The 24,896-nt window shown below is 39.5% G+C and overlaps 1 protein-coding gene across 1 annotated transcript; it reads right to left on the bottom strand.

Annotated features, from left to right (window-relative positions):
* On the bottom strand, positions 1–24,816 carry LOC124111992 (sorting nexin-30-like). Its single transcript, XM_048399755.1, has 12 exons — positions 24,656–24,816; positions 21,602–21,793; positions 20,301–20,411; positions 18,862–19,023; positions 16,132–16,327; positions 15,567–15,697; positions 14,802–14,870; positions 8,887–8,973; positions 8,124–8,228; positions 7,350–7,502; positions 5,048–5,207; positions 1–2,887 (listed from the first exon to the last, which is right to left on the bottom strand). Exons 1-11 carry the CDS (start codon positions 24,782–24,784, stop codon positions 5,085–5,087), a joined length of 1,458 nt encoding a protein of 485 aa, XP_048255712.1. The 5' UTR covers positions 24,785–24,816; the 3' UTR covers positions 1–2,887; positions 5,048–5,084.
* Positions 24,817–24,896: the final 80 nt, after the last annotated feature.

Genomic DNA, 24,896 nt, shown 5'->3' with positions numbered 1-24,896 from the left:
ATATATTTCTCATCTGGAAAATAGTCATGACTAAAAAATGAGTTTTGAGAATTTATGAAAAAAAAATGCCAACCAATTAATTACAGCTTGACTTTATAATAACTGCAGAGCATGAAGATCTTGGTAGGGAAATGGGCTTATCTACCATAAACATCAGTTATAGCTTGATGAAAAAATACATACAGAGAGACCTTGTCTGTCTTGAAACCCTGCATTCTGGATGATGGGTCATTAATCAAGACATCCAGTCTTTATCACAAGGCACCAAGAAAAGAGAACCAAAACAGTGAACAACATTGTACTTCACAATCAAGATGGCCACCCCTGCCTCAAATCAAGTAGGCACCATAGCTGGCAACCAGTAAGTTTAAATTGATGGTTCACTGAAGATCAGGACATTTGTTAGGAAGGTGTCCAGATTAACTAGGTTTAATTGTGTATAAACAAGTCAACAGTCCACTCAGGAATCACAACTCCCCAGCACCCAGTTGCCATAGCGACTGTTAGATTCAACACCAGGGAGGTGCACTGCAGCTGGGTGGTGCAGCTGGTTTAGACAGCTGATTCGCACAGCTGATAACTCATTCGGTGAATGTAGTTGATCTAATCAACTTAGGTCTGCTGTTATTGCTGTCTTATCTAGATATCATGACAAACCTTGAACACTTGGATGGTTGAACATCTCGCTCTCTCTCTCTCAATATATATAGGAATAGGGCACATACTGCACTTTAAGTAAACCCGCAATTCCTAGGTGGACAGATGTATATTCACTGCATTTTTCTGAGCAAATACAAGATTTAAAAACATAAATAAAGCATTGGTCGTGTTTGAGCTTCAATAAATTTTAGTACCCTTGCAAAACTTAAATAAATATGTGAAATTAGATCAAAATATTTTTTGACTGGTAGTATTTTCAATATTGCACACATAACCCTTTAAAACATAAGCTAACTACCCAGCCTAGCATGCCTACAGACTTTAAATTATTTCATGTCACTGTTATTTTCTTACAAATTAACCTCCATATTGAAACCAAACAGCCTGTTCTTTAGGCTCCATTCAGCCACAAACACACCTGATATGATCATTCTGATTCCAACAATTATCACAATACAATCATTAACAACGAAGAATTATCTAGAAACAACAAAGACAGGCATGGTATGCCCGAGATCAAATCAGTTCACATGACCTTAATAAATAAATTGTTTGTACAGGATAAAGTATGTACAATTATACATCAACAAATCATCTGTTGGACAGCTCAAGCACGATGTGAACACAGGACTTGGTACCAATCTACACTCAAAATGTATTGCATCCTTACATGAGAATTAAAGACAAAGGTCATGGTGCCAGGGAACCCATCAAGTGGCAGTACATCCTCGGTTATGCAATGTATTAAATAACAATTCTATTATGATCGATACCCTGGACCTGTTCGCATCCACATCTTTGTTTAGAGTCCAGTTTGAATGACACAATGGTCAAATCGGCATCCAAATAAATTATTTCTTTTCTTTCATGATTGAAATATGGCGATTTCACCAGGACTCAACTTTTGTGTGCCGTCACAGATCTGACTTGAACATCTTGTGACATAAGGAGTCTTCGTACTCCCAGTAACCCGGTAAAGCTTTTTTCGTAACATGTTCTCCTGATTCCTTTAAACATATTGAGGACTCACTTGGACAAGGCTGAAATTTTGACTGGAGATATATGCGCCACTCACATTTGGAAGAAGTATTTTTGTTGTGGAGTTCATGCTCTTGAGCTGAGAGAAATTCTCTGCTAAGTTAATAGCAGTAAGAGAGATGGAGCTGGTTACATCACTACCAAAATGAAGCATTGCTGGTGAATTGGTCCAGGGTGTAAATCATAATACAATGGAGAATGTAAACTTGGATAAGCGAGGATGGTGGCAGTCACAAATAGGAAATAATATTAATTTCTATTCAGTATAATAATGGCAACAGAGTTTCACTAAGACAGGACTGCTGCCACAGCTGAGGTTGTTGTTGATGGTGCTGGCAGTAGAAAACAAACAATAAAGAGCCATTCATATATTTAGATAAACAATTCAGACAAACATTTGTAAGGTAACAACCAAGAAATATATCCTGAAGGTATCATCAGGTGGACCATGGTCCGACAAACACGGGTATATTGTATTAACAACAATAACTATTACCATATGCCTATTCATGAGTAAGAATGCAGGTGAATAACAAATTTTGTTTAACAAATTGACATATAGCAAAGCAATTTTACGCATTCTAGAGATAAATTTAAAAACTGACAAGCGTCAAGTAATGTCAGCCACCTTTAACAATAAAATGCATCTGTCATTACAGAAGATTTAGTCTGTTAAAATTAGTGAGCATCAATTAAGGTCAATCACAAGCAGTGAAGCTACCCTGACTTTGACACTACATTCACACTGAAGTGCACTGAAGTGAAAATGACAAGACATAGAGGTAATCACACGAGTGTGTTTGTGAAAAACACACAAGCGTGATAACCTCTTTATCATATATTGTCATTCTTTAATTCTGTGCTTGAAAATAGCTTCCCCTCTCTCACAAACATTGCCGAAACATTGCGAGTTTTCCTGTTATGCGCGCATTAATATTTATTACGTCACAGGGTAAGTGATGTGTCAGTCGGACAGTGACAGTAGCCAATGTAGTTTCAACTGAAATCTCTTTCTTATACAGTGCCGAAGCAACATATACGCAAAACAACAATTGTTTTTACTTGCCTTTCGCGGCAATCCATCGGTCTTTCCGCTAGAGTAACTGCCCTTTGTCAAAGGGAAGCTACTCTAACCCTGGTCTATGAGACGTCACGGCCATGTTCAGACATTGTTGACAGTCGGCCTGTCCTGTCATAACGTTAAGAAGTGCAGTCAGATGTACACACAGCGCCAAAACAAAACAAGGTAACAATTCAAACATATTTCGGCTAAATCCAACTCTTTAATTTATGGAAAAAGTTTCAAGCCGCAGAGGTCTACAAGCACAGATATGGCCACTGATTCCTCTTGGCTAGGCCTAGTGCCCCCGCAAAATTGTTTCGAAATTTATATTTCCAAAGTTGCCAAAACTTATAAAATGCCTTAGCTACGTCACAGTTAGACACTGATTTTCAGTATATTAGACTGTCCTTTTGATAATGGTAGCAATTATTCCTGTAGTTTATCCAGATTCCCGATGGTTAATTCTGACTCGATCGCCGCATGACAAGGGCGACGCCATGTTTGTTTATAAACACTGAAAGTAGTCCCTACTTGACCTTTGATATTTGCATCTCTATCCACATATGACCCCAACGGATATTGTTTTTATCCATTGGCTTTATCATGCCGAGAAACCAACCCATTATATGATAAAAGTTTTTATCTGAAAGTAACAATTGAAGGTTATTTGAACAGTTCCTCCATGCTGGCTCCAACTATGGTATGCCTTACTGTAGCCTGGCTTGAATCAAGTTTGCTAGCAGTGCCTCTTTGTTTGAGCTTATTCACCCTTTAAGAAAGTCAAGATGTCCATCTATGTTGTATGACTGAAAGGTAGTCCTATCATTGCATCATGAATTATTCATGGCATCTGACTATCTGATTATGTGTGTGATCTTTGCTCACAACTGATCTGAAGTGATCCTTAAAATTACCTTTGATTAGTTATCCTTGATCTTGAAAGAAAATGACTATATGTTGTACAGGAAGTTCACAAATGTGGCTGACCATGTCTTTAATTCCATTGCTTACAATACGATGTATCTATGAATGTGGATGATTTAATATACAGTATGCTCGAACACCTCCTGGGAAGTCCACCCTCACCTGACATCTTGGTGGGGGTATTTGTACCACAGAAATCATGTCACCTTTAAACGAGTGATTTGCATGTAGGTGCTTGAAATATCTATCAAATGTTTACTCATTCCAATATTATCACGCCAACTATCAAATCTCCCACTAGATTCAGTTTTAATGTTGCATGTTGACAGTATCACACTATCAAATCATCTCATAAGAAAATATGTGATGACAAATTGATTAGAGACATTCTCAGAGTACTGGGTCATTTCAAAGACACATTATAAGAACAAATAAACTAGTCTTTTGTGTGGACAAATGAGATCACTGGCTATACCTAACACAACAGAGGTCACAACCAGGGTATCGTGCTGTGAGGTCAGGGCAGGGCACAACAGTGTATGTACACACAACCTGGGGAGATAACTCTACACCAAACATTTCTTGCTGCACACTAAAAAGAAAAGTTTATAAAATGCTGTACTTTGTGAAAAACATTGAATCCAAATTCAATTATCTCCAATCTTACTGTAGATCAAGGTCAAACAGTTGAGGAAGAAACACACAAGATGGCCCCTGAGTGAGGATTATTATTTGGGCTGAAAAGGTCATATTCGTACATGTTATTGCAGCAATGTACCCCAGGTACTGTATACAGTGGTTTGGCTTACCTAAAGTCTGCAGAGAACCAGTTTTGTGCACTGTTGAATGGCCTCATCCAATGGCACCCAGTGACCATCTAGGGTACATTTCTATATTCTGATTTCGAACAGGGTACATTTCTGTATACAAAAGGGTACCCGGGATCCATATTTGTAATACCATCAACAACAATGCCCTATTCAGCATTACTTGGTTGTAAAACATCCTTGCCATTATGAATAGGGTATATGACTAGAAGAAATATCCACACAATAAACAAATGTAAATATGCAGTCGTTTTTTAAACAAACATTTTGGATGCAATTATAAAAATTTACATTATACGTTTAATATTTACTTCATAGTTACAAAATCATCTTTCAAAATAGACAAAACTTTGCCTGTCACATTTAACTAAAAGTCCAGCAAGAAATACATTGGTACCAGGTTCAACTTCAAGTCCTTCAAATCAATACTACACCAAGTTGACCATAATCAGGATAATATGAGAACTTTCAATATGACATCTAAAGCATGCAGCTGTATGATAATATCATCTAGTGCCTGTTATAATATACACACTTTAAAGCAGTAATCTCTCATCTAGGTGACTGTGTCTCTATGTTGTGTCTGCACACACATTGTCTGTGTCCTCAGTTTTCTGTAGGTTGTCATCTGGTATTGTGATGGTTTCTCGCGGTGTCTGGATTGCCCTGATAGCATCCTCCCAGGCTGCAAGGCACTGCAATCACACACAACTCAGTGATACAATCACAAACAGACATAATTCCACTTTTTTTCTTCACCAAAATTCCCTGATATTTCCATGATATTTCCCTGATTGTTTTTGATTTTTTGGTTGTTCACACTAGTACGTAACCAAATAAACAGCTGTGTTACCAAATAAAAAGTTGTGTACAATCAACCTGGGACAGGGCCTCCCTACATCAATGTATTCTATGATTAGTAAAATAGTGGAATACAGTATTTGACTACTGTTGGATTGGGAATATCTAAGAATTTTTAGGTTTTTAAAAAATGAAATAAAAATGAAACGTGTGGCGGACTTTATGATGAAGCGGGCGGTGCGTGAGAACCAAGATTATTTATTTTTTTAGCGTTAAGTGTGTTATTTTTTGCGTAAAGAATACTAAGCCACCCAGTAATTATCCTCCCCTTCTAGCCGTCCATCTGCCACCAGTTAAAGAGTTCAAACATGAAAACTAAATATTAACTCTATCAATCATTTCCTCATCAAAACAAGTAGCTGTCACTGATATGAGGGCTGGTCAAAATGCTCTAAGCCTAACTAACAAAATCAACAATTGTTAAAGTGTTTTTAATTATATTTTTCAACATAATCTCCCTGCTTTTCAAGACACTTCTCATATTGATAGTGAAGCTTTTCAATTCCAGTCAGGAAGAAGTTTTCCGAAGCCACCCTGAAAAACCCATTTACGGCAGCTTTGAGGGCATCATTGTCATCATAGCGCTTTCCACGATGGTGTTCTTTCAGTGTGGGAAAGAGGTGGAAATCACTTGGTGCCAGGTCTGGCGAGTATAGGAAGTGAGGAAGCTCTTTGAACCCACATTGTTGCACAGCAGCCTTTGGAAGTCAAGAGGTATGAGAAGAAGGATTGTCATGAAGTGGTAGAACTCCAGCAGTCAGCATTCCTTGAGCTTTTCTTTGATAGTGTCTCTCAGGCGATGAAGCAAATCAGCATAGTAGGCACCGGTAATCGTCTTTTGACTTTCTAAGTAATCAACAAGGATCACACCCTTTGCATCCCAGAATACAGTGGCCATACCTTTCTTCACTGATCTTGAAGACTTGAATTTCTTTGGTGCCGGAGAAGTGGAATGGTGCCTTTCCATGGATTGACGTTTTGACTCTGGATCATAGTGGTAGACCCATGTTTCATCACATGTCACTAATTTCTCTTTGAATTTGCGAAATCCTCCTTAATTAGCTCTAAATTTTCTCTGTCAATGTCAGTTCTTTTTTCCTTAAGATCAGAATTTAGAAACTTGGGCACCCAATGAGTAGATATCTTATTCATTTGAAGGTGTTCATGAATAGTAGTTTCAATAGAGCCACTTCTTAGATCTGTGTCTTCCTCAAGTTAACAAATGTAAGGTACCAATGTAATACGTCTATCTGACAGTATAAGTTTTTCTATCTCTATCTTCAAAAAGTTCTCCCAGCCTTAAACACAGCTGCCCAACATCTAACAGTGGAATAACTAGGGCACTTATCCCCATACACTTGTGACATGTGGTCATGAATTTCTTGGGGAATACTTTTCTCTGAAGTCAAAAACTTGATGACTGCTCGGTACTCGTTCTGTTTCATTTGTGTGTCCATTTGGACCCCTATCACTTTCAACTGGCTGTCGCTAATATACAAACGGCCTCAACAGATCACATACACTTGCAATGAACTACTAAAAAAAAGGTACTACATTGACCAGCTCACTTTGTTATGGCCCATAGTTGAAAGTTAGTCAGGCTTAGAACTTTTTGACCAGCCCTCGTACAATCACACACAATGTAGTTGCACAATTACACACAACATAGCAGAGTGGTTGATATTTTGACACACACAATACAATTTTGTTGCCTCTTATGACCAGCAATAGAGCGCTGGGGACCTCGATAAACAATGTGATTTGCTTTGACCATCTGCCATATTAAGGGTGTCTGAAATACTATGAATTACCATGGATTAGGAAATCACCCAATCCGATCTACATCCAGATCACAGGTCTTTCAGCCAAGATGGCGCCGACCTCGCCCAGTCCCACACACATCCTTACACGAGACCCAGTGGAATCTCCCCAACTCAGGGATGCACACAATAAGATGCACATGGACAATGACTCACCTTTTCATAATACTGTATCTGTCTGTCGGCCATGTTGACCAAGTTGTCCTTCATGTCCCTCTGTTTAGTCTTGTGCCATCGCTCCATGTCCGCCTTCAAGTCCGCATTCGCCACCACTGTCCGGTCATTTAGCATTTCCATCTGGCGCTGCAGCTGTTACCATGACAACATCAGGAGTGAGTGAATGAAGATATTTAGCAATATTCCATCAATATGATGGCAGGGGACACCAGGGCAAATGGGCAACAAGAGTAGGAATGTTACTAAAAGATTCAAGTCCACTACTCTATAAACATATTACATTTGCACAATCCTTCCCCAGTGTTACATTGTGCAGGCGTGTACAATACATTCAACTGCTATCTGGCTGATAGTGGCATTTTCTGACAAATTTGATCATTTCGGCTTAACAAAACAAATAGTTCTGTTTTACTGACCACAGTTTGATATAGAAATAAAAAGTTCTCTATTGATAAGTAATTCTGTCTCAAAGGTGTTTGTGTTTGTTTGTTGTTTAACACCACACTCCAGCACTCAGTAATATTCCAGCAGTGTGACAGCAGGCTGTAAGTTATGAAGTGAGCACCAGACAATCCAATGGCTGATATTATGAGTAACGATCCACACCGTCAGGGTACGGTGACATGCAATCAACAAGTTCGCACAGTTTGACCGCCTAATCCATTAAATCAATTTGTACAGCAAACCTGGGTTACTGGGAACCAATTGTAACCCTTAATCCACCATGGAGACCCTACTGGCAGACAAACCTACATCAGCTATCTGTTGTTCCAGCCTATCCTGCTTCTGCTGTTTAACATCCTCCGGGTCCTTCCCAAGGAAGGCACCAATAGAATATGTCTGGTCCGATATTTTCACCTGGAAGCCAAGAGGGAAATTACCACTAAAAGAATTATCAGAAGTCGTGACAGAAATACCAGTAATAGCGAGAGAGTGAATGTTGTCTTAAAACTCAGTGAACAATGTCTGAGTTATATCACACCAACATGCAAATAATCAGGGTCCCATTTCACAAACTCCTTTACTTTAACATAGAGTTACGACAGTCATAGTACTACGACAATCATAAAAAACAAAGTGATCATAGCGCTACGAACACCGTAACTCCTTTACTTTAACATAGACTTACGACAATGGTAGCGCTATGACAATCGAAACGCCTTTACTTTAACATTGACTTACAACAATTACAACTCCTTTACTTTAACATAGAGACAGTTGTAGTGCTACGATCACTTGGGGAAACAGGGCCCATGTCTGAGCCAGGCAAACCAGTGGTTGATAGCGCATGCGACAATTCTGGTGTGGGGGACAATGGCACCTACTCAGGTAGGTAACACACTGGAACCTCCCAGTCATCATTAGTCTGACCTTACAACAAGCATGGCATGAATCCCCACATGGAAGCAGATATTGTCACCAAAGTACACTGAGACTAGGCATTAATCTAGGTATAAACTTTATTTGTCTCATAGAGATCAACTCATGCAAAGGTCCCTGACAAAATCTTCCTTACATGTTCTCTTTCATCTTTCTTCTTGTTGAGTTCCTCAACAATCATGTCATACTCCATTTGCATAGCATCACGGCGGCGCAGCACAGCCTGGGGAAATACAAGTGTACATGTCATATGGCCAGGGTTTTACCTTGACTTTAAGTTTAAGGGTCCTTGTCGGCAATATGAGGGTCCAAGAAAGTTAGTCCAGTGTACTGTGGGTATTGATGATCACTTTAGAGCCTTTAGAATCAGTGATCCTGTGGACTGTGGTCATGAATGTTGGGGGAAATGACAGACACCCAAATCTGCTCTTTATGCACTGTAGGTACACTGAATATTATTGTGCATCCCTTGGGACACTGTATTTTTTTTCTGCGTCCATTCTTGGGTCAGGTGAAACCCTATATGACAGAGTTAACTGTCATATTCCTCATCCGTGGCTGCATGTGTGCTGTGCGCATCTGTGTACATCTGTATGCACATTTTTATCTAAGCCAATGTGCATGATTGTGTGTTTGCAAGTAGGTCTGTGTGCATGCATTTGACAGTGCTTATGTGTGTTCCAGTATGTATTCTGGTGTGTATGCATGCTTGTGTGTATGCCTGTATACATGCCTGTGTGTATGTTTGCCTGCGTGTATGCCTGTGTGTATGCCTGTGTGTATGTATGCCTGTGTATTTCTGTGTGTATGTCGGTGTGTAAACATGCATATATGCCTGTGTGTATGTCTGTGTTTGTATGCCTGTGTGTATGTATGCCTGTGTGTATGCCTGTGTATGTCGGTGTGTAAACATGCATATATGCCTGTGTGTTTGTATGCCTGTGTGTATGCCTGTGTGTATGTATGCCTGTGTGTATGCCTGTGTATTTCTGTGTGTATGTCGGTGTGTAAACATGCATATATGCCTGTGTGTATGTCTGTGTTTGTATGCCTGTGTGTATGTATGCCTGTGTGTATGCCTGTGTATTTCTGTGTGTATGTCGGTGTGTAAACATGCATATATGCCTGTGTGTATGTCTGTGTTTGTATGCCTGTGTGTATGTATGCCTGTGTGTATGCCTGTGTATTTCTGTGTGTATGTCGGTGTGTAAACATGCATATATGCCTGTGTGTATGTCTGTGTTTGTATGCCTGTGTGTATGCCTGTGTATTTCTGTGTGTATGTCGGTGTGTAAACATGCATATATGCCTGTGTGTATGTCTGTGTTTGTATGCCTGTGTGTATGTATGCCTGTGTGTATGCCTGTGTATTTCTGTGTGTATGTCGGTGTGTAAACATGCATATATGCCTGTGTGTATGTCTGTGTTTGTATGCCTGTGTGTATGTATGCCTGTGTGTATGCCTGTGTATTTCTGTGTGTATGTCGGTGTGTAAACATGCATATATGCCTGTGTGTATGTCTGTGTGTTGTATGCCTGTGTGTATGTATGCCTGTGTGTATGCCTGTGTATTTCTGTGTGTATGCCTGTGTGTAAGCCTTCGGGTTTGTATGCCTGTGTGTATGTATGCCTCTGTGTTTGTATGCATCTGTGTTTGTATGCCTCTATGTTTGTATGCCTGTGAATATGTATGTCAATGTGAATATCTGTGTGTAAACATGCATGCGTGTATGTGTGTGTGTATGTATACCTGTGTGTATGTATGCCTGTGTATGTATGCGTGTGTGTATGTGTGTGTAAACATGCCTGTGTGTATGCGTGTGTATGTATGCCTGTGTGTATGCGTGTATGTAAACATGCCTGTGTGTATGCGTGTGTGTATGTAAGCCTGTGTGTATGTAAACATGCCTGTGTGTATGCCTGTGTGTAAACATGCCTGTGTATATGTGTGTGTGTAAACATGCCTGTGTGTAAACTTGCCTGTGTGTAAACATGCCTGTGTGTATGCATGTATGTAAACATGCCTTTGTGTATGCATGTGTGTAAACATGCCTGTGTATATGCCTGTATAAGAATTAGTCTCCGTGATCACAGGGTTAACACAGACAGTAGCTGTGTGTATGTGTCACAAGGTTAACACAGACAGTAGTTGTGTGCATGTGTCACAAGGTTAAGACAGACAGTAGCTATCTGTATGTGTCACAGGGTTAACACAGACAGTAGCTGTGTGTATGTGTGACAGGGTTAACAAAGACAGTAGTTGTGTGTATGTGTAACAGGGTTAACACAGACAGTAGCTGTGTGTATGTGTGACAGGGTTAACAAAGACAGTAGCTGTGTGTTGTGTCACAGGGTTAACAGACAGTAGGTGTGTGTATGTGGTACAGGGTTAACACAGACAGTAGCTGTTTGTATGTGTCACGGGGTTAACACAGACAGTAGCTGTGTGTATGTGTGACAGGGTTAACAAAGACAGTAGTTGTGTGTATGTGTCACAGTGTTAACACAGACAGTAGCTGTGGGTATATGTGACAGGGTTAACAAAGACAGTAGCTGTGTGTTGTGTCACAGGGTTAACAGACAGTAGGTGTGTGTATGTGTCACAGGGTTAACACAGACAGTAGCTGTGTGAATGTGTCACAGGGTTAACACAGACAGGAGCTGTGTGTATGTGTCACAGGGTTAACACAGACAGGAGCTGTGTGAATGTGTCACAGGGTTAACACAGACAGGAGCTGTGTGTATGTGTCACAGGGTTAACACAGACAGTAGCTGTGTGTATGTGTCACAGGGTTAACACAGACAGTAGCTGTGTGTATGTGTCACAGGGTTAACACAGACAGTAGCTGTGTGTATGTGTCACAGGGTTAACACAGACAGGAGCTGTGTGTATGTGTCACAGGGTTAACAAAGACAGGAGCTGTGTGTATGTGTCACAGGGTTAACAGACAGTAGCTGTGTGTTGTGTCACAGGGTTAACACAGACAGGAGCTGTGTGTATGTATCACAGGGTTAACACAGACAGTAGCTGTGTGTATGTGTCACAGGGTTAACACAGACAGTAGCTGTGTGTATGTGTCACAGGGTTAACACAGACAGGAGCTGTGTGTATGTGTCACAGGGTTAACACAGACAGTAGCTGTGTGTATGTGTCACAGGGTTAACACAGACAGGAGCTGTGTGTATGTGTTACAGGGTTAACACAGATAGTAGCTGTGTGTATGTGTCACAGGGTTAACACAGACAGGAGCTGTGTGTATGTGTTACAGGGTTAACACAGATAGTAGCTGTGTGTATGTGTCACAGGGTTAACACAGTCAGGAGCTGTGTGTATGTGTCACAGGGTTAACACAGACAGTAGCTGTGTGTATGTGTCACAGGGTTAACACAGACAGTAGCTGTGTGTATGTGTCACAGGGTTAACACAGACAGCAGCTGTGTGTATGTGTTACAGGGTTAACACAGATAGTAGCTGTGTGTATGTGTCACAGGGTTAACACAGACAGGAGCTGTGTGTATGTGTCACAGGGTTAACACAGACAGTAGCTGTGTGTATGTGTCACAGGGTTAACACAGACAGGAGCTGTGTGTATGTGTTACAGGGTTAACACAGACAGTAGCTGTGTGTATGTGTCACAGGGTTAACACAGACAGGAGCTGTGTGAATGTGTCACAGGGTTAACACAGACAGTAGCTGTGTGTATGTGTCACAGGGTTAACACAGACAGTAGCTGTGTGTATGTGTCACAGGGTTAACACAGACAGTAGCTGTGTGTATGTGTCACAGGGTTAACACAGACAGGAGCTGTGTGTATGTGTCACAGGGTTAACACAGACAGGAGCTGTGTGTATGTGTCACAGTGTTAACACAGACAGTAGCTGTGTGTATGTGTCACAGGGTTAACACAGACAGGAGCTTTGTGTATGTGTGACAGGGTTAACAAAGACAGTAGTTGTGTGTATGTGTCACAGGGTTAACACAGACAGTAGCTGTGTGTATGTGTCATGAGGTTAACACAGACAGTAGCTGTGTGTATGTGTCACAGGGTTAACACAGACAGTAGCTGTGTGTATGTGTCACAGGGTTAACACAGACAGGAGCTGTGTGTATGTGTCACAGGGTTAACACAGACAGGAGCTGTGTGAATGTGTCACAGGGTTAACACAGACAGGAGCTGTGTGTATGTGTCACAGGGTTAACACAGACAGGAGCTTTGTGTATGTGTTACAGGGTTAACACAGACAGGAGCTGTGTGTATGTGTCACAGGGTTAACACAGACAGTAGCTGTGTGTATGTGTCACAGGGTTAACACAGACAGGAGCTGTGTGTATAAGGCACAGGGTTAACACAGACAGGAGCTGTGTGTATGTGTCACAGGGTTAACACAGACAGTAGCTGTGTGTATGTGTCACAGGGTTAACACGGACAGTAGCTGTGTGTATGTGTCACAGGGTTAACACAGACAGGAGCTGTGTGTATGTGTCACAGGGTTAACACAGACAGGAGCTGTGTGAATGTGTCACAGGGTCAACACAGACAGGAGCTGTGTGTATGTGTCACAGGGTTAACACAGACAGGAGCTGTGTGAATGTGTCACAGGGTTAACACAGACAGGAGCTGTGTGTATGTGTCACAGGGTTAACACAGACAGAAGCTGTGTGAATGTGTCACAGGGTTAACACAGACAGGAGCTGTGTGTATGTGTCACAGGGTTAACACAGACAGTAGCTGTGTGTATGTGTCACAGGGTTAACACAGACAGTAGCTGTGTGTATGTGTCACAGGGTTAACACAGACAGTAGCTGTGTGTATGTGTCACAGGGTTAACACAGACAGGAGCTGTGTGTATGTGTCACAGGGTTAACACAGACAGGAGCTGTGTGTATGTGTCACAGGGTTAACAGACAGTAGCTGTGTGTTGTGTCACAGGGTTAACACAGACAGGAGCTGTGTGTATGTGTCACAGGGTTAACACAGACAGTAGCTGTGTGTATGTGTCACAGGGTTAACACAGACAGTAGCTGTGTGTATGTGTCACAGGGTTAACACAGACAGGAGCTGTGTGTATGTGTCACAGGGTTAACACAGACAGTAGCTGTGTGTATGTGTCACAGGGTTAACACAGACAGGAGCTGTGTGTATGTGTTACAGGGTTAACACAGATAGTAGCTGTGTGTATGTGTCACAGGGTTAACACAGACAGGAGCTGTGTGTATGTGTTACAGGGTTAACACAGATAGTAGCTGTGTGTATGTGTCACAGGGTTAACACAGTCAGGAGCTGTGTGTATGTGTCACAGGGTTAACACAGACAGTAGCTGTGTGTATGTGTCACAGGGTTAACACAGACAGTAGCTGTGTGTATGTGTCACAGGGTTAACACAGACAGGAGCTGTGTGTATGTGTCACAGGGTTAACACAGACAGGAGCTGTGTGTATGTGTCACAGGGTTAACACAGACAGGAGCTGTGTGTATGTGTCACAGGGTTAACACAGACAGGAGCTGTGTGTATGTGTCACAGGGTTAACACAGACAGTAGCTGTGTGTATGTGTTACAGGGTTAACACAGACAGTAGCTGTGTGTATGTGTCACAGGGTTAACACAGACAGTAGCTGTGTGTATGTGTCACAGGGTTAACACAGACAGTAGCTGTGTGTATGTGTCACAGGGTTAACACAGACAGGAGCTGTGTGTATGTGTCACAGGGTTAACACAGACAGTAGCTGTGTGTATGTGTCACAGGGTTAAAACAGACAGGAGCTGTGTGTATGTGTCACAGTGTTAACACAGACAGTAGCTGTGTGTATGTGTCACAGGGTTAACACAGACAGGAGCTGTGTGTATGTGTTACAGGGTTAACACAGACAGGAGCTGTGTGTATGTGTTACAGGGTTAACACAGACAGGAGCTGTGTGTATGTGTTAGAGGGTTAACACAGACAGTAGGTGTGTGTATGTGTCACAGGGTTAACACAGACAGGAGCTGTGTGTATGTGTTACAGGGTTAACACAGACAGGAGCTGGGTGTTGTGGAGGTTGTGGGACTGACCTTGATACACTCGGTGTACAGGATGTACTCCTTGACGGGCTGCAGCAGCTGGTCATCCGTGGAGTCAATCTGAAATAACCACGTCACAAGTCTCAGTAGATCCACAACATTCTCTGCACTTCACTTACAGAAAGAAAAAGGGGTGTCATCAACACAAAACAATAAATGAGGAACATAACTATCGCCTAATCAGTTTTACAAGTATGTTTCATATATTCTTAGAGTGAGTGAGAGGCGTCAACATATAACAAATGACAAAATCTCAATGAACTAAGACTGAAAGTCTTTGTGCTAACTCAGATCAAAATAAACCAATTCACCTGTTCCTTAACCCTAATATACCGTACTGATAATGTCTTACAGCAAATGTGACATGACCACTCTTCAGTTCAGTTATACACATTACAACTTGACCATACAAAAGATAACAGTGTTATGCATTATGAGAGCAGAAGAAGAATGATATCCATTATTCTGCAGGGAAACCAGGGGTTGATAGTGTAGCATCAGCTTGATGTATCAGGGTATCCATCAGGGTGATAAGACCCAGTCTTCCTCGGTAGTTTCACATTCATATACCATCCAAAGAAAGCAGCCACAAGGGCCTCACAATACTGATCTTAGTCACCTCTAATGACAACCATGAGATTAGGGAAGCTATCCTTCTCTGGGGTTCCATGGGGACATTCCCCTGATGGGTACAAAGGGCCCTGGTTTACAGAGGGGGTCCAAGGGTCCCAGGAGTTGTAGAATATAGGTACTTACGATGTCTTTGAGGATCTGACAGGTAGATTCTATAGTCCTGGACATCTGGACAAGAGTGTCGCTGAGCTGTTCCTCTGAATTAGACCACAGAGTGTACACAGGCGCCCACTCATTCAGCTCTCCCAGCAGCTCTGAACAAACGATGCAGGCAGATTGATCAAAAACACCTAACCTATACAAAGATTTTATCAATTTGTATTTTAAGACACCCAGAATTCAATTCAGTTCAATCCTGTATATTGGCCCTGCCTTAAAGAAAAAGAACAATGACCCTCTCTTCACAGTGTCTATGAAAATTTGGTCAATGTGATTTTTTTCCGTAGATTTGCATATTATTTGTATGAATTAAGGAAGAAATCATATCTTTGTATTTAATTTGCAAATTTGCAATAAATACCAAAAGTTGATAACAGTTGACAGCTTCCTGATACGTATATCTAGAACAAAGTATAGCAATACATATTGTATCATGACAATGGTGTATCGTTTGACCCCTTGTTCTCTCAAGGAGATTGATGGCGCACTCAAACCTCCTGGCCACACAGAAACTCTGAGCAGTATATACCTGTTTGTTCCTTGACGATCCTGCTGGCGATGCGATCCATGACTGAGACTTTGTCTCCGAAGGTGTGGATATACTCATGCATCACCATAAACTCCGGGGGCCTGTTCTTCATCATGTAGGATGCCCCCATGTTGTGGAGCGAGTCCGTCACGCGGCTGATAAATCCTGACCCCTGTTTCTTATGGGCTTGGAACTCCTGCAACAACAGAAAGACATTGTAACACATCCACACTGCTGAGTGAATGAGCAAGGTTCATTTGTTCATTACAGTCAAGTCTCGTTAATCTGGGACCCGGCCACAGTGCGACAGTGGGGGTCAGTCACCCGACTATACATGCGCCATAGGAGAATGGACCATCAGCGTCTCAACTACAAGATATTCAAGTGGAGTCATCAATGGGCAATAAGACGAAAATCCAACTGGACTTTCTGACTACACAAGAAGTTCCAGGAATCAAGCCTAACTCACATTATACCACTGGACAAAGTATATGGAAGTCAGTACATTGTGAATACCTTCCAAGATAAGACTATGCAGCAATTTAAAGATAATTGGAGGAACGAGGTTTCACGACAGGAAGGAAAGAGAGGAATTGGCTGAAATAAGCTAAGAACATCCAACAGTTTCAAGGAAGGTTACGAAACGGAGTATTATGTTCGAACCCCTATGCCGAGGAGATACAGGTTGGCTTTAGCCAAGTTCAGGAGTGGGGTGGCGCCCCTCAAAGTAGAGACTGGATGCTACACAAACACGCCCCTAGATGAAAGAATATGTCCATTTTGTGCTGTTGGTATAGAAGACGAAGAGCACGTTTTACTAAGATGTCCTAACTATGAAACCGAAAGAGAAGAACTGTTAAGAAAATGTTGCGATGTAGAAGATGATTTCAAGAATTTCGATGATCCGAGAAAAGCCAGTTTTATGTGATATATTTAAGTGCCAAAACCTGCTTTAACATTTTATCTAAAAGATATGATTGCCTTTATTCTTAATTCATGGTTTTACTTTTATATGCGTTGTAGTTTATGTACCTTTTATTTATATTTTAATATGCTCTTTTTATGAAAAGTCTCTCGTAACCCTGTATAGGGTGGCTCGTTACATTTTATACTTGTATACTTTTACATATGATATGTATTTGAGATATAAATTTTTTTATTTTAAAAGTATGTATAAATCATTGTAATGAGGTGAGACTATAATAAACTGTCTGTCTGTTAACAATGAACAATTAATCCTTTGAATAAACAAAACAGGATTAATCACAGTCTAGAATACTGAGGTCATCTCATTACAGGTCATGTCAGAACGACCTTTCACGATCTTTGACCGACCAATGAAATGACTAACTGGAAGTAGACATTAACCAATAAGATAGGTGCTTTCTTAACCTTTGTGGCACTAGTTTTAAACTGGTGACTTCCATTCCAGGCTACACATTCAAAAGTATTTTGAACCAGTCATACAACTCTGTGTTAAGTTTATCGAGGTTGCATGATAAGAAAACATATTCTGCTAACAATACAACATAACAGTATGCATATTTCCTTTTTAATTATTTTTTCAAATATACATGTTTCATTATCTATCATGTGGTTGTCCAATTTTCGATCATGAATGTTGATACTACTTAATTTCGTTTATCTGACATACTTGTTAATCCAACATAATCATATACAATCAATCATGTAGGATTAACAGGATTTGACTGTAATAATCTTCTTGGGGAGTTGAACAAAGGTATGATAATTGACAAGGTTTTAAGGCCTGGTACCATTGTATTAAATGTTTCCTAGTAGATGGTACCATTGTATTAAATGTTTCCTAGTAGATGGTAACATTGTATTAAATGTTTCCTAGTAGATGGTACCATTGTATTAAATGTTTCCTAGAAGATGGTACCATTATATTAAATGTTTCCTAGTAGATGGTACCATTGTATTAAATGTTTCCTAGTAGGTGGTACCATTGAATTAAATGTTTCCTAGTAGATGGTACCGTTGTATTAAATGTTTCCTAGTAGATGGTAACATTGTATTAAATGTTTCCTAGTAGATGGTACCGTTGTATTAAATGTTTCCCAGTAGATGGTAACATTGTATTAAATGTTTCCTAGTAGATGGTAACATTGTATTAAATGTTTCCTAGTAGATGGTACCGTTGTATTAAATGTTTCCCAGTAGATGGTACCATTGAATTAAATGTTTCCTAGTAGATGGAACCATTGTATTAAATGTTTCCTAGTAGATGGTAACATTGTATTAAATGTTTCCTAGTAGATGGTAACATTGTATTAAATGTTTCCTAGTAGATGGTAACATTGTATTAAATGTTTCCTAGTAGATGACAGAGCATGGTAAAATAATATTTAAGATTTTTGTTATCTAATTCATAACATTGAAGTGAGGAAGTGAATGAATGAACAGTATTCCAGTTAAATCACGGCATGTCAGCTTAATGTAGGAGGAAATCCCGAAGTGATGCAGGTCTCAGACGTATACCACTTCAGTGAAACCCACGAGCACGGTAATGGTGCTTACAAAAGTAAAATCATAATCGGGGTGAACCGGGATTCAACTTGGCACAGAGAATTGCAGCGACTGGAAAGTTGCATTGAAAATCGACAATAAATCAACCAATGACTGCTTTTTCAAACCAACTTTCAATCTCAAAAACTGAAACCATTCCCACCAGTATTGCTATGAACCAACTAACTGATGACCACCTACCCAAGCTTTAGCAGTGAGGAACACATGGAAACTCTTGTCAAAGGAGAGGACTGGGTGGTCGGCCAGTCTGGTCAGGAACTTCTGTAAGGCTGCTTGTCGGACACGCAGAAACTCGGGGCTGAACCTGTCCATTCTCTTCAAGGTATGCTTCTCTGGCAAGGGCTAACACAAAACATGGAGAGGCAAATTTGAACAAATCAAGAAACATCTAACCTAACATCCCATAATTTAGCAATCAGCAGTCACAGGGTTCATACAGATCTTTAGACTCGAAATTCAAACACTTTTTAAGCACTTTTCAAGGAAAACCATTTGTTTTCACAGACTCTTTTCTTGTAAAACGATGCCCAAGTCCTGCAAATTTAATCCCACCAATGACTGGTGATGACTGCCTCGTCAGTGAAATTTTACCCTACTTTCTCCCAATAGCCTTCCTGCAGCAGTTACACAAAGCCTTGTTTCTGTCTTTTGTTTCGTCCATTTGAAATTTTGAAAACCAGGTGAGATTAAAACATACTTCCCCATGATTTAAACACAATTTGAAGCAAACTTTCTCCCCTGCTTTGGTCATGGGTCCATCTGACATTCATAACCTCATTTTGATTTTGATTTAAACTATATTCAGCAATACAATGCGCAAAGGAATTAACTCACGTAACCCATAATAGACAGTCTTTCTTCTTTGTTGTAAGTGACAGGAAGTAAATAACGCATTAAATCTCAATCGATATTAATTTTCAGTAGCAATTTTGTTATAGCTAGAAAGATTTTATTTATCAAGGATCATCAATAAAATTCCGGCACTTTGAATGTAAGATGGCAGAAAGAAGCACTCTTCATCAGACGTGGTAAAGCACTTATGAAATCTGTGTGAACCCTGGGTCCTGTTGTAGCCTCTCACCCTTGTACTAGTTGAAGCAGATTCCAACATGTGCTCGCATTTTGATGCAGTGATTTTTTAAAAATTTTGAGACGGAACTGTCAAGTGAGTCGTTCCTCACAGATGACCCTGGGCAACATAGATAAACGCAATGGCCGAACGATTGCTTCCAAAGTGGGAGAGATATGACTATCAGTATTGTGAGAAAAGGTACAGATAATCAATGTGAAAATTGTGAGAATACATGGGAAAGATCAAATTCATCCCCCTATTCATTATTTAAATACAGGTACATATTTGTAAGGGTGTACTTTTTACTAACATAGTAAAAGAGGCTGAACGTAATGTTAATATATCATATAAGAAATAAATGACTCATTGTCGTTGTTTATCATACAATAAAACACTGCAGGGAGAATAAACTACTAGTTTATGAAAAAAATGACACATAAATGGTGATTTGGGAGTGAGAAGCGTAATTGTAGGCTCAAAACTGTAACTATTAACCCAAAACCGTAATGGTTGGCATCTCTGGTAGTAGTTTCAAGCAATTGCTTACCGGCACAAGATGGGTCTGATAGTTTTCCTCAAGTCTCTGTCGTAGCCACAGGAAGTCATTGTAACGCCTCCTCACTGCATACTCCGACGTATCAAACTGACTTCTAGTTGTCTGCAGATTAAATCAATATATCAATTAGATAGCTGGTATAAGAAGGTCACAACAGGGATGTATTTAGGCCTGCTCAGAGGCTGATATTCGGCCCCAAGTCTGAAGCAAATGTCAGTAAATTTTCCCAAACTGGAACAAACAATTTGCCAAGTCATAATGTTATGGTAATAACTTATGTTATTGCTTTTCAGAGGTGACTGCATTTCACAACTAACAGGACCAATAAACTAAAAGAGGCCTTAATGTTTAGTTTTACACTTTTGAATTGAATGAAATATTAAAATACCCCTGAATTTATGAACATACTTGGAGTTTTAAGTAAATCCAACTTTTGAACCAAATTTCAAATCCTGACACAATGAATGAGTGAGTGAATGTTGTTTTATGCAGTAGCCAGCAATGTTCCAGCTATATCTCCGCGGCTTGTAAACAGAGACTGGGCCGCCCGAACCACTGATCTCTAGGGAACTACTCAACTCCCCACAGGTCCCCACAGGGTCAGAGTACTGTCCTTAGAATCCTCACAGGGAAACTACACATCCACATCACTGTCTTCCTGTCGTAGCACTTCACCACAATGTGAGTGCATGAGTAGTCTTCAAAAGTTATGATGTGTTTTAAGAAAAGTACAACAATATTCACTGTAAATAAAGTAAAAACACTACATAATTCCTTTCATAAGCATATGTGTAGGATCAAAACAGAATCCCCTCTACAGCAATAATTCTGAAAGTTTACTAATTAGTAGAGTATACATGTATGAGATATTACGCGTATTATCAACATTACAGCATGTACCTATAGAATAATAAATAGAATCTTGCCATCGTGTTTTTCATATCAAATATATCATCACATCTTGCAAAACATTTATACATTTATCCACTCATGCTGATATAATTGATACCAAAATACACTCTGGTGAGATTCTATATGACAACTTGTTGTCCTTCATGTCCCACTCCCCATTTCAACCTGCAATATTGCATATGGTATACAGCACCGTTCTATACTGCGTGTCTCATTCCCTACATCACCCTATTATAACACATTTATCATATTTTTCTACTTAGACAGTAAAGTCTGAGATTTTTTGACACAAACAAAGCATATGGTTACTTGGGTACTTCACATTAACATCCAACAGTATTTAATGCTTGTTATTCCTAAATCAGGTCAATACAGCTCACCTTTGTGGACACCCTGAATGTGATATATGACTCGATTGTTCCTGTGTGCTTCTCTGGATTGTCCACAATCACAAAGAGGTCCTTTGTCTCTCCATCTAAGTCATCGTCCAGACGGAAATTGGCGATCAGACTGGAACTTCTTGACACTGTGATGTCGGACCTTGCCGAAGCATCCAGGTCAAGACTCTCCATCTGTCACAAAAACAACCAAGAAAACAGTGTTATCATTATCCACGCCATGGGGCACATTAGAAGTTTGTTTGTTCATACAGTAGTGAATATACACGGAGAAAGGGAGGTAAACTCCTGAACAAAAACATTACGGCATCAGTCTTGACAAGCTCACTGGAACTTTTCATGAATGACCTAATTGCAAGGATTCAAAAAATTATTAAACCCACTGTGAGGAACTAGGCTTGATCGGGTGCCACTTGTAAATTGTGGTTTGTGACATTTTTCACTATTTACCATATATCTTGTACAAGTTCCTTTGTCTAGTGTTAAACATGTCAACAGTTCTCGGACAACACTGCATCGATCCTTTTGCAGACAATTCAAAATAGCATGACATTTTCAGTACTCTATTAATATGGATATAAAGTTTCATTGATAATATTTGAAAAAATTATGGATACATCTCGTATGATCCAGAAATGAACACGACAACTCATCTGGTTTTTAAGTTAAAGTCTGGTGATGAAAGTAACCTGTATTTGGGTTAAGTCCAACTTGTTGCCAAAGAAACAGCAAAAGGCACCAGTTGAGCATGTGTTTGATACATATGCAAAGCTTCATAATATCATATTAAACTGTTCGCGAGTTATGATCTGGAAACGAATGCTATGCATACTTGAGTCTACCTCTGGTTTGTTGCCAAAGAAAAACAACAAATATATTGTTTAGAAATAGCGAAACATCAAAAGGCACCACATCAGCATGTATTTTGAAACATATATAAAGTATCCTAATAAAATATTAAACGGTTTCCTAGTTATGCTCCGGAAAGGAACGCTACACATATTTGAATCTAAGTCCAGTTTGTTGCCATGGAAACACAATATTTTTATCAGAAATACCAAAACATGAAAAGGCTCCAGTTAAGCATGTGTATAATACATGTGCAAAGTTCTGTAATAAGATATTGAATGGTCTCTAAATTAACGTATGCTCCGGAAACACAATGGGACGGATGCACGGATGGAAGGAGGGACAGCACCCATTTTTATATCATTCTCCCACATTTCATGATGGGGGATTACCCGAATGATAACTTACTTATTATGCTTAGGCGATATATTTCAAAACAATTGGGTTACCAATACCAAGGATTAATCTAGACCAGCTCAGAGGCTGATATTTGGCCCCAAGTGTGCAGCAAATGTCAGTAAACATTCCCAAAAGGGAAAGTTAAAATGTAAAATTCATGTCATTATATAGTTATAACTAATGTTATTGCTTTGCAGAGGTGACTTGTATTTCACTGATAAAAGGATCAATATACAAGAAGAGGCTTGATTTTTTTAGTTTTACATTTTTGCATTGGATAAAATAATAAAATACCCCCGTAATGATGTAAATAAGGAGTTTTAAGAACATTCCACTTTTCAACAAATTACATATATTTCCCAATTTTTCTGACAAATATGCCAAAGGCGCTTAGCTTATAATCCTATTTTTGAAGGAAGGTGCTTTAAAAATAAAGCTGAATTGTTTTAGAAAGTTGACATCTGACTCAAGACTCACATCATTCACTTAAATTAGGTGGTGGTGTCCTCAGATCTTCACGTAGAAAGACATCATACCAGAGTAAAGATCTGATCTTAATGAGATTGAGATAGTGTATATAACATCAATAATAATAAAATGGTACAGCATTTCGTTTATGTTCATTTTCGGGATATGGAAGCTCGTTTGAATGCTTTGCAGAGAATTTAGAAGCCGCGATACTGATTGGATGATTACAAAGTTCACCTGACGACCTCCTATGGAGGTGTCCATTGATCCTCACACAGATGAGTAAAAGATCTGATTTCTTTAAAATAAGATTAAAAACATTATTTCCTTTCACCATTTAAACATCTACAGCAATAATCAGTATTATTCTGGAGGCTCCTTCATGAAAAATGTCAAACAAAAACTTATTAGCATAGATATTTCTCCTGAACCATAACCTGGTTATTGCAATTAACATGATTCAGACTTGTTATGATAGAACACTTCAAAACTTTCATTTGTTTGTGTACTGTACACGTCATGACAATAATAAGACATAAATAGAACATGCATGAACATCCTTCAACAGTATATATCTTTACATGATTAATAGGGAACTTTAAATCCATATTGTTTGAAAATATAGTTTAAACCAATGATTTATTAACTATAATACAACTGTTTACTATGTCTTTTAAGTTTTGTGTAAGGAAGACATCTATAATTCATATGCAAAACAAAATAAAAAACAAAGAACTTCACATGTTTACATAATTTGTTAGGTGTTTCTCTCAATGGACTATAAGAAATCTTTGTTCACACAGTTGTATCAACACTTCTTGCGTATGCTAATTGCTCCACTGATCTCAATTTCATCTACGATCTTTGTCTTTGTAAGTGTAATTTCTTGGCATGGCAGTTTATCAAACAGCTGTCCAATGCTATAAAAAAAATTCACCTGGCAATATGCAGTAGCCTACATACACATGAGAGTTACATGGTTGCAAATGCCAAATGTACGTGGTGCGTTTTTCCAAAGTTGATTGCTTCTAGGCCTATGTATACCTGTACTGGGGCAATAGTTACATTAGCTTCAAAATCACCCTTCAGCAGTTATACGATTATTTAGATAAGTCTTCAAAAACATGACAGCATTTGCACATACGTAGACATTAGCACATGGCTGCTAAGATGAAAATGAAACTATGTGCATTAGTCTGCAAAATGTACATAATTAGACTAATTAATATTGAATAAACAAAAACACAAGGGGGTGGATCTCTCCCGTTTTTACAAATGACATCAAATACATATTAGATAGGTTAGTTATGATTTCCTTACCCCGTCATCGTCACTATCTTTTTCAAGACCAGTTAGTAATGGATCTCTAAATTTGACATTGTCCTCCGACTGAGTGGAGGAATTGTTTTCTTCTTCTTTCAAGTCGACGCTACCTCCCGAATCAGCCATGTTTTGTCAATTATGTCCCTCCGATCATTCACAAATAGAGATATATAACAATATTTGTGATTGGTCAGAAATAGTAAATATTGAATAAGAACAGCCAATCAAGCAACAGTTA

The sequence above is a fragment of the Haliotis rufescens genome, unplaced genomic scaffold (assembly GCF_023055435.1).
Source record: "Haliotis rufescens isolate VD_foot unplaced genomic scaffold, xgHalRufe1.0.p SCAF_2, whole genome shotgun sequence".
Classification (NCBI taxonomy): Eukaryota; Metazoa; Mollusca; class Gastropoda; order Lepetellida; family Haliotidae; genus Haliotis; species Haliotis rufescens.
Note: the sequence above shows the minus strand (reverse complement) of the source record. Positions and strands in the feature narration are given on the sequence as shown.

Bases quoted from the DNA above. Each gene is read 5' to 3' on its own strand.
- LOC124111992 (XM_048399755.1), bottom strand. From the start codon at position 24,784: ATGGCTGATTCGGGAGGTAGCGTCGACTTGAAAGAAGAAGAAAACAAT. The intron at 16,328-18,861 runs GTAGGTGGTCAT...CTGTTGTTGCAG, and splicing joins TCCTCACTGCTAAAGCTTGG to GAGTTCCAAGCCCATAAGAA. The intron at 8,229-8,886 runs GTAAGGAAGATT...CTTGGCTTCCAG, and splicing joins AGAAAGATGAAAGAGAACAT to GTGAAAATATCGGACCAGAC.